At 39.2% G+C, this 9,723-nt stretch overlaps 2 protein-coding genes, 1 long non-coding RNA gene and 1 other non-coding gene across 18 annotated transcripts in view; 2 read left to right on the top strand and 2 right to left on the bottom strand.

The window, feature by feature from the left end:
- The first annotated feature begins 3,022 nt into the window (after positions 1-3,022).
- Positions 3,023-4,960, top strand: LOC106181140 (hemerythrin-like). Its single transcript, XM_013565437.2, has 4 exons — positions 3,023-3,235; positions 3,847-3,972; positions 4,239-4,366; positions 4,553-4,960. The coding sequence occupies exons 1-4, from the start codon at positions 3,182-3,184 to the stop codon at positions 4,602-4,604; spliced, it is 360 nt and encodes a 119-aa protein (XP_013420891.2). The 5' UTR covers positions 3,023-3,181; the 3' UTR covers positions 4,605-4,960.
- Positions 4,961-5,173: 213 nt separating this feature from the next.
- On the bottom strand, positions 5,174-5,247 carry Trnat-agu (transfer RNA threonine (anticodon AGU)). Its single transcript has one exon. It is a non-coding gene; the product is annotated as a tRNA-Thr (tRNA).
- A 574-nt stretch (positions 5,248-5,821) lies between these two features.
- Positions 5,822-7,745, top strand: LOC147760870 (uncharacterized). Its single transcript, XR_015335408.1, has 2 exons — positions 5,822-6,496; positions 6,654-7,745. It is a non-coding gene; the product is annotated as an uncharacterized LOC147760870 (long non-coding RNA).
- A 687-nt stretch (positions 7,746-8,432) lies between these two features.
- LOC106168812 (uncharacterized) overlaps positions 8,433-9,723 on the bottom strand; it is a 37,610-nt gene continuing 36,319 nt past the window's right edge. For all 15 annotated transcript variants that reach the window (XM_087016987.1, XM_087016985.1, XM_087016989.1 and 12 more), the window contains one exon: positions 8,433-9,697. In XM_087016987.1, coding sequence (XP_086873113.1) covers positions 9,554-9,697 — 144 coding nt within the window. In that variant the 3' untranslated portion in view covers positions 8,433-9,553. The remainder of the gene's footprint in view (positions 9,698-9,723) is intronic.

The raw sequence follows: 9,723 nt of genomic DNA, 5'->3' as shown, positions 1-9,723 counted from the left end.
CCTCTAACTCAGATTTAACACTTTAGCCCATCAAGTAAAAATAAAAGAAATATAGGCGTAAATCAAACGCAGCATATGGTAAAATCTTCAAGGCAATTTCAACATCCTGACAGATGTGATGTGGGCCCGGTTTCACTAGACAGTAATGGCGATTTTTATTCTCTGGGTACCCGGTTTTCACGAAGAATGCATCTTTTCATATATTTTTGAGCATAAAGGATGAATTTGATTGTGCCAAAGTTATTCAGGAAATAATGAAAAGTACACTTCTGGTCAAATCGTTTATCACTGGTCATTAGTAACATATATTGTCAATCCACTCTAGCAGCGCAACAGACTCGAGGATTCCTTGAATGTGTTAGAGAAGACGAAGATTGTCTCCGCCATCACAATGCACGTTCCGCACATGTTACTCTCTGCGAGAGACCACAGTTGTTGTGTTAAAAATGTACAGCCGGTGAATGGTCAAAGAAATATCAGTGAATATCTAAGAAAAATCTTCTCTGTGACCCTGGTAGAGGGTAGCAGGGCCTATCAACTGGTAGACAAAACAGACTGATTTTTGTGTTTCTCCTCTCCGTCGTAATTGTATCCAACACAGCTGCGTTTTAGGTTGCTGAAGTACTAGAACATGAGTCTCTCAGTGTTTCAGAGGTACGTACGTATGAATGCGTACTGGAAACTGTAGAGACATGCTGGCGGTATAGGTCAGTTATCAGAATCTGAGACTGGGGAGGATAACCTTTTATTCTCTATAAGAGTCACCCACTTTATCAACATTTTCACGTCTACAAACAATTTGATGTGGGGGGGGGGGGGGGGGTAGTGTTGTCTGTTTGCTGGCGAAAAATAAAAAATGATAATCCAAATTGCACACAAAGATCGGCATTTTTAGCTTTTCGCCTTGTACATGTATGCTCTTATTTATTATTATTAATTTTTTTTTTTTTGGGGGGGGGGGGGGGGAGTGGGGGTCTGGATAAAGAATAGGCCCTACTCTCTGAAGACTCGTGAAATTAATTTTTAACATTTTTTTTAATGGATGTCCCCTTAGTGGCATTGGGGGGTTGTATTTAAAGGCATATGGCGTTTGTGTAATTGATTTCAATTGCATAGCCATAATACAAAGTACGTGCTTTGTTAAATACATGTAGCAGGCTTTACTCAAATATTAAAAAAAAAGAACACTACGAAATCCGAGATTATTGTTATTTTTATGTGCTTGTACAAAGAAATTAACATATGTTCTGGAGAGCGCTTTTGGGTTCAATGCCTTGAATGCATGAAAGAGTTGAAGATGACCAAAACTGGTCCGTAATTCGGGGAAAATGTTTCATGCCGGTTAAACGCAAACACCCACACTTTCAAACACCCATTTCCATAGATTTTTAGATCGATCTATCCCTGTGGGGAGTCTCACTAGATTACTGTCAGCTTGGCCGGGTAAAGCGTCTGTTCCGCCTACTAAAAGCTGTAAGGGGGTAATTAACTATGGTGCCAGCTCGGCTGACTGCAATTTAGCGTGAACCCCCAGGGAGTTAGGTCGATCTAAAACTTAATCTTTAGATCGATCTAAATCTCTGGGAAAGCACCTAAAGTCTCACATTCGCAATTTCTGTTTTAGAAAAAGAAATAGGCTAATGCCCCTTCCTTCTGGACACTTTTGCCGTACGTCAATTGCCGTGTGTGCTGAAATACCCTACTCACTCTTCTGTCTGGAAATTTCCATGGCCACATCGTAATATTTCAACCCAAGTGGACCAGCCTATACATAAATCTGGTGAAGGTACCTCTGTAGGAAATCTATGGCCGGAGTCTGGGGATTACTGGGAGTACTTTAATAGGTTAATACATAACCTTTTACATTCTGGGACTTTAACCTCGGCACTTCCATATTTGGTTATCTCCAGCTTGAAATTCGCTATCATCACAATGCCAACCTAATAAAAAATACATTGTTTGTTTATTTGTTGGATTTCTACCGTTTTATATTTAGTTTATTTTCTTTTTGAATACCCGGTACCCATTTAATGTATACGTAAAGGCGGTTTGTATTTAATTTGCTATTTCTGCTAAAAAATTGCATTTTTGTGCCAAAAGAAATAAATAATAATGTTATCTGTGTACAAGATAAATGAAGAGAGAGAGAGAGGGTGGTAAGATATATAACTGTAAGTTAACTTCATAGTGTGAAATACTAATGAGTGACCGGTGATAAAAACATGCACCAAAAGGTGGCGGATTTTTTTTTCTTTCAATCAAGTTTACTTTTCTTTTCTGTGAATAAACGGTGGATTGATTTTGACTCCTTTTAAAATCCAATATTCGTTACGGAAATCAAATAAAATGTAAATAACTTCATCTGAAACATAATACAAACATAACAGAATAAAAGCTATCTTATTTTTTCCCACTCAATACTTAATGCTTAGAAGTGACCGAAGGTCAAAAAGTAAGAAAAGTTTAATGACCTTACACGTGCCCTTACTCACACCAGTTCAAAAGGGTAGACACATGAACACTGTATATTTGTCTATCTGCTGCGTTAGGTCCAAGATCTATTGACCGTTTCCCTCCTCGAATGACCAATATTGCGCGAAGAGCACCTGTGCTAGCATATTGTTGCCATTATCAATAAATCGATCCTCGACCAGTAACCGTAAAAAAGATGGACTTCGCCACAGCTGGACGGTCTATTGACTGCGATCTTTCACGTAGACCAAATAAATAACGCAGATTGATGGTCCTGTTAACATTGACCGCTGCAGCCCTTTGTTGGAAACTCAACGCTACCTCAACAGCTATCTAACTTGATTAATAAATTCAAATGAAATAAGTAAATATGTCGACATGGGTCTCCTTATTTGTTTTCTATGATGTTATCACACGGTTAAATTCTGGTACTTCATTATAGTGTTTAGGCTTGATTTTTCTGGACAATTTATATGACCTTCAAGGACCGGTAATTCTCTTTACCGCATACCATTAATTCGGTTAATCGTTTCCCATTTACAATGTATAAATCTTTTTTGCATGCCCACGTATTCCCGGCTATATAAACTCGGATTTTTCAGTGGACAGTAACTTTTAGAGTAATTCGGGTTCAGGGAAGCTCAGTACTCCTGTCTAAAGTTCTTAGAAAGTTTTTTCACGTTTCTGTCAAAAGATATCCAACATCGCCATGGCTTTCGCACTTCCAGAACCATTCAAATGGGACGATTCCTTCGCTGTTTTTGTAAGTATTAGTTAGATATTTTTGGAAGTAGCGTTTCCAGATAACAAATCCTTCGCCGTTTTCGTAAGTACAATTTTGGAAATTTGTGGTACCAGTAATAGCATTTCCAGATTACGAACCCTTCGTAATTTTCGTAAGTATGAGCCGCTTTGGTAGTAACGTTCCCAGATTGCAGGAACAAGGACGAGTTCAACTGATCTGTTAGAAAATGACAACTTTGCAATAGTCCATTGTTTTTATGACATTTTTAATGATGAAATTTTATGAAATTTTTAATGATGGCAGCTATTTTTTACCCGTGAAGACCTCAAGTAGATATTTATTTGTATGTGCTCACGTGGCTTCAACCATTGCGTCGGTGTTGAAAGGGGTGGCACATCAGCATGTCAAAAAGCAGAATGGCTTGTTTAGACTATACAGTTATACGCATTATACAATATTGTATGAATTAAAATTCATTCTTCTTTCTTTAATACTATCAGGTCCGTCCAAAAATCAAGATAAATACATATTTAATTTTTCAATACTAGGCCACCACACGCATGGATATCTGTGGTATTTCTCATCGAGAACATTATCTAGGATGTCCTTAATTGTTGTTTCTTTTTTAGTACAAGAACTTGGACGATGAGCACAAAGCGCTTTTCGATGCCGTCTTCAACTGTGCCTCTAAGAGAGACCAAGGCGCCCTCGGCAACCTGCAGTCCGTGTCCGCAAACCACTTCTCTGACGAGGAGGTGAGGAGTTTTGACGTCTTTAGCCAGATATACTCTTATAAAACTCAATATTCCGTCTATTGTGACTGACTTTTATAAAATTTGAAACTTAATTTTCATGCGTAAAGTTGTGTTGGAATATAGGGAGACCCCCCCTTGTAATGTATTCATTTTCTTATCTTTTGAATCTGAAACTGAAGGCGGAGTCTCCTATGCGATTGAAATTAGAACATTTAATTGTAATACCATATTTGTTGTATTTTTATTTATTTACTTTGCTTTGATAGGGTATGATGGTCAAAGTAAAACTCCCTGGTTTCGCCAGACATAAGATCATGCATGACAAGTTCTTGGCCGTCCTCGCTGCCATAAAATGCCCCATCTCAGACGCTGACCTTCTATTCTGCAAGGACTGGTGAGTGCGTTAGTTGAGATACGTAGAAGCAATCAAAATTCAATGTGTTTTCTCCTCGCGCTTTGCTGGCGATAGCTCAATCGAAACCATCATACGTTCTTGGCCCCTTTTAACATCGAGTAAAAAGGTGCTTACTCTATGTGGATCATCAGTTAATGATAATGTATATCCGATTTCTTCTTTCAGGTTGGTACAGCACATTAAGGTTGAGGATCACAAGTACAAGGGGAAATTGTAAGAAGAAAAACAATCTCTCGCGCCAAAGCCTGTGAAAGATTTACTCGTGAAGAGCACAATTTAAGACCTTAACAGCATCACTTGCCTTTCAAAGACGTAGGTTTTCGCTAACAGCTGTGGAGTTGTCTGAAAATACATGAAAGATTTTAACGATGCCAGGAGAAAAAGTAACAAAAACAAGACTGTTCTCTTCACAAATCTAGAAGTAAAAAGAATGTTTGCGCACACCTAAGATCATATTTTGCAAAAGCGAAACGAACCGGGGCATTCTAGACGTGAAACTCGCACAGGTTTAAGATAGATGATGGTTGTTCAAATCACACAAATGTATTTTCAAATAAAAGGCGTATTGTTGAATACCGTTATTGTTATTTGTTTTTACAGTGTATATGTGTGCATGTATGTGTGTTAATTTTTAGTTTGAAATACATTTTAAAGTTAAAATAGAAAAACTGAGAATATCTATTGGGGACGAGGTGTTCATCGATTTATCACGTTTCCCAGTAATACTACAAGTTTGAAGATATATCTTCATATCACGACATTGTTGATTACAGAGGAAGAAAATGAAGGCCCTACTGGGATTCGAACCCAGGATCTCCTGTTTACTAGACAGGCGCTTTAACCAACTAAGCCATAGAGCCGCTGTGTTGCGGGGGATGGGGGAGAGGAGATAGGCCAAAAGCTTGGCCAGCCTCCTTTATCAAGACAAATGTGTTACTACAAGGCTTACGACCTTTCCTAATATGTACACTTTTGTGCGAAGAAGAAAGATTTTTCTTGCATTACTCCTCCTGCTTTTAAAGAGGTGGTTTGGAAATTAAAATGCCGTGGATATCGGAAACAAAACGCGAAGGCCTCTTTTATCTTATACTGTATATAATTAAACGTACGCACGCAACGCAAAACGTTATTACTCAAAAGGCAACGATTCATATAGCACTGGTCAGTAATATTTTTATATTTTCATTCTCTAAGATTCTCTTTTTGATACGCACATGCACGTGTTTTGTGACCAATTATCTCAAGTTTGAAGATAATTAGTGCAGTCCAATTTACTAATTGATGCAGATAGAGGAACGAAGAACTTATCGTATCATCTTAATTACGTGTAGATAAGGTTAAAGCAAAGAATTTCATCCATTTCCTTGGTTAAAGATGCTTTCTGGTGACCGCTGGTAGTAGAATTTGTTATACAAAATCATTGTATCCGGCGGGCATTGGAGACGATCTGATTCAGGGGCTAGTGCTTAAAATTTGTGTACTACAGTGTATTTTAGAGTCATCTGATAACAAAAAGGAGGTTAAAGTGCAGGTTAGGCAGAGAGGAGGCTGTAGCCTAGAATAGTAAAGGGATAAGATGGAGGGCAAAGAGAAGGGGGATGGAAGAAGGGTAAAAGTTAGAGAGAAAAAGATTAAAGCAAAATCGAAAAATTGAAAAAAGAATATGCGTGGGAGTAGTGAGAAGTGAGGCAGTAATAAGATAATGTTGAAAATCTTCGGGTAATAGGCCTACACAGTTAGGGGTCACGTATGCATACGCAGTCCTCGAGTTTCCACTGTGTCCTATTTTCATGTAATTCTACAGTGTAGAGCAGTAAATACATGGAGGACATCAAACTGTAACTGTCAACCTGTGACAAGATGTGCAATATGAACATAAATATTTTATGAAACCTGCATAGAACTCACAAGGTATAAGTACATACATATCATATACAGCAAAAAGCCAATGTCGGCAGAGTGATGCTGATGCTTCTGCCTGAAAGAAACGTTTTCAGTTTAAAGTGACAGAGGCAACGGCTCCTTTTTGAGGACCGTGGTTTTGCACAAGGGTGTCCGTTTTTAGACGTGGTAACGTACTGGTAGCAACACAGGGACATAGCGCAGCAGGTACAATGAATAATAGTTAGTTGTATTAGCGAGGAATTTCCATAAAAATCCACTAAATTGGTCTGGATTATTCTAACACAGGTCTTGCATTTGCCTTTTATATGAACAAACATTTTCCAGGAGCTATAGCGTCATAAATATCGGATTTATTATTCAGCATTTCCACAGGGGTAACTTGGGCGTGGTGTCAGTTCCCGTGGGACACAGGTGCATTGAACTGTTCCCGTCACCGAGGCGCAATGGACTATAATGAAGACTATCGATATACCAGCACCAGGGTCCCGAGCCTACCCTATAGGGGCGCCAAAATACACGTCTTCCTCTTGATAGTTGTCATCGTGGGTCTCCTGTATTTATTTTCACACACCAGCGCTAACCCCTTCAGTAAACGGCTAAAAATTCGGAAAGTCACTTTCGAGGAGTCGACTAACGTGTCATTGGTCAAGATCGCCGTTGTGAATTCGCCCATAGTTGAGACAGTCTCTCCCGGCAACAAAACAGCGGTAAGAAATGTTCGAGCGTTGGTATCATCCGCCAACAGTACCGGTGCGACTTTGCATCTAAATAACAGGGTAATGAGCTAGAAACCCATTTCACTACAGGTGACAGAGACGCCAGGGATTTATATAGTCATATATTATGTATAGTGATAAAAATGAACGGCGAATTTATGAACAATAACGGCAATGGAGGTGCTAGAATTACTTGCAGATGAGATTGCACAACTAGAGACTCCCCAAGCATGGGAAAGCGCTGAGAATTGTTTCCTTTTTTATAGGAAAGAGTTGCACATGCCGAAGGCAGATTTATCAAGACGGTGGGGGAACCATCCAGCGAAATACAATTACTATTTGGGTTTAATGTAACATTTTAATGACTTATTAAGTATACATTTGGCTCAAATCAGTGGACAAGGGTCTTTATCCTCCTGAGTTTTGCGCTAATGGCTGGCGTGATTGATAAAGGGGTCTGGGGTTGGGAGGTTGGAAGCGTACCCCCTAGTCTCACTAAGGACTCCCACGCCTATGGAGAGGCCACGATCTGCCTCAGCTGAATGGAACATGTCGCAATATATCCATGGAGGCCTACACTGTATAAACATTTCACAAACTGTGTAAAAAAGACACTTCCAATATACATGTATTTTGTCCAGAGATTACGAGTGAATGAAGTTAGACGATGAAGATTGCCGTACAAATTTATAAATTCATACTTGACACAAATAAAGAGCTTATTTATGGTAACGATATGACCCACGTTTACAATATAACGACTGCATTAAAGTTCGCAATTTCGAAAGGTGAGCCAAATGGCATGGTGTCGTCTAGTTTTAAATCTAGTTTTAATATATTCATGAAACAACAGATTCTTTCTATCTTTATTAATCGCGTTAGTGTTATTCAGATTAAAAATTTCACCATGAATTTATCAACACTGGAGGGCAGGATACATGGGGCCCGGGGCTATGTTTTGTTTATCGCTGGGACTCGTTTATACATGGATTATTACTGTTGTACCTTACTGTGATTTTTATGTACGCTTTATATACTGCTACAGTGGTTTCCCGATAAAAATCTATAATAGCTTTAGGGAACACACCGCCAGGCCTAGTGGAGACTGTATGCTTATTCAGATATATACATGTACACGTGACATATTCCAAAAAGTCGGGCAATAACTGCGTCAAAAAAAAAAAAAAAAAAAAAAAAAAAAAGATTGTTGGCCGTGGCCTATGCATAAAATGGTGCTCTGTCCACTTGTAATCAACCGATATTTATGAATAAAGTGTTCACTCAACTGTTATTTAAACTCGTTTCCAGTTTTCAATCAAATTCATATTATGCTTGATGGACTGCGGAAATTTGTGGATTCGTGAACGGCTATCAATAAATGGGTTGAAAAATCTCAACAAGAAATGAATAAAAAACAACACCAGTTTCAGATCCAGTTCATCTTTATTGCAGTGGCATGACATGCGACTACAATCATGCTTCCATAAACCCCCACTGTATTATACAGCAGGCAGACCAGGCACCGGAAGTAGCCTGTTCCCATAGCAATTCTCTTTACAAATTCAGCACCATTATGAAATCAGGGCAGTGTTAATAAAAATAATATTGTAAATGCATTATTATCATATCTACATCATAGAACTGCAGGCCAAGGCCTCACAAGATCACATATCTCGAGCCAGTTGTCTCCCGTTTGCCATTCTAGAGCCAGTTCACAGCTAATTTCGCAGTCTTTACTGATAGTGTTCATGTCCTCAATTGATCTTAAACAGAACTGGTTTCGTACAGACGGAACAATCTACAGCTACGTTATACAAAATTACACAGTGGGATATTAACTCATTGACCTTGACACCATTTGACCTCGACCTCTGGCCCTGGACACGTGACCTGATTAGCCTCCCCCGCAGCCTACGTCATGGCAGTATGTAGCTGTCGTGGCAGTAGGGAGCTCCATATCACATTACACTTGACACATGAGTTTAAGTCTCTAGTCTTTTTTTCTTTGTGAAGTGCATACTAGTAAGTTTCAGGGAATCGCATATGCTAGTTGAAAGGCCCCCTAAGACCAAAATCTATACAGCACTATACCTTTAAATAATGCCGCTGTCTACTTAAGATGGTAAGTCTAATGTTACGAAATGTACAAGTTTGGAAAGACAGCGTGTGTGAGATTTGGAATTGGGTTTTCCCCACCACCTCAGCAGACCCTTAGGGGGCCGTAAGGTGGCTGGGGTTCTGATCCCAAGGGGCCTTGTTTCCATGACAACAGCGTCCCTTGAATCAACAGGCAGAAACAAAATTACTTAATTACATCTTGGCATAGAGCTAGGCATACACAACGAGCATAAAATAATAATAAGAACAATTCTACAATATCTCATACTTTTCATAGTATTACATATCCGACCCTCACGAAATGGGAGGTTTTTCGTTTACATCTTTTCTTTCCTTTTATTTTTTTAAATTTTTTCAATTGATTCAAGTCTTTCCGATCGTTGGCGTCATCATCTAAAACTTATAAATGCATGATTGTAGAGATAGGTTATGAGAAGCAGACTTGTCCGATTTCCAGCCCGAAAGCCTTTCCTCTGCCGACGTCCCTCACAGCTATATCCATGATGGGCAGCCGCTGGGGTTTCTCTGTGTCGATGGCGATGACAGTCTTGCCCCATTTGCCAGTGTTCTCCTGGAAAGAGGAATTAAAAAGATTAT

Source organism: Lingula anatina, chromosome 7 (genome assembly GCF_051362555.1).
Source record: "Lingula anatina isolate TDL-2025a chromosome 7, LinAna3.0, whole genome shotgun sequence".
Lineage (NCBI taxonomy): Eukaryota > Metazoa > Brachiopoda > Lingulata > Lingulida > Lingulidae > Lingula > Lingula anatina.
Note: the sequence above shows the minus strand (reverse complement) of the source record. Positions and strands in the feature narration are given on the sequence as shown.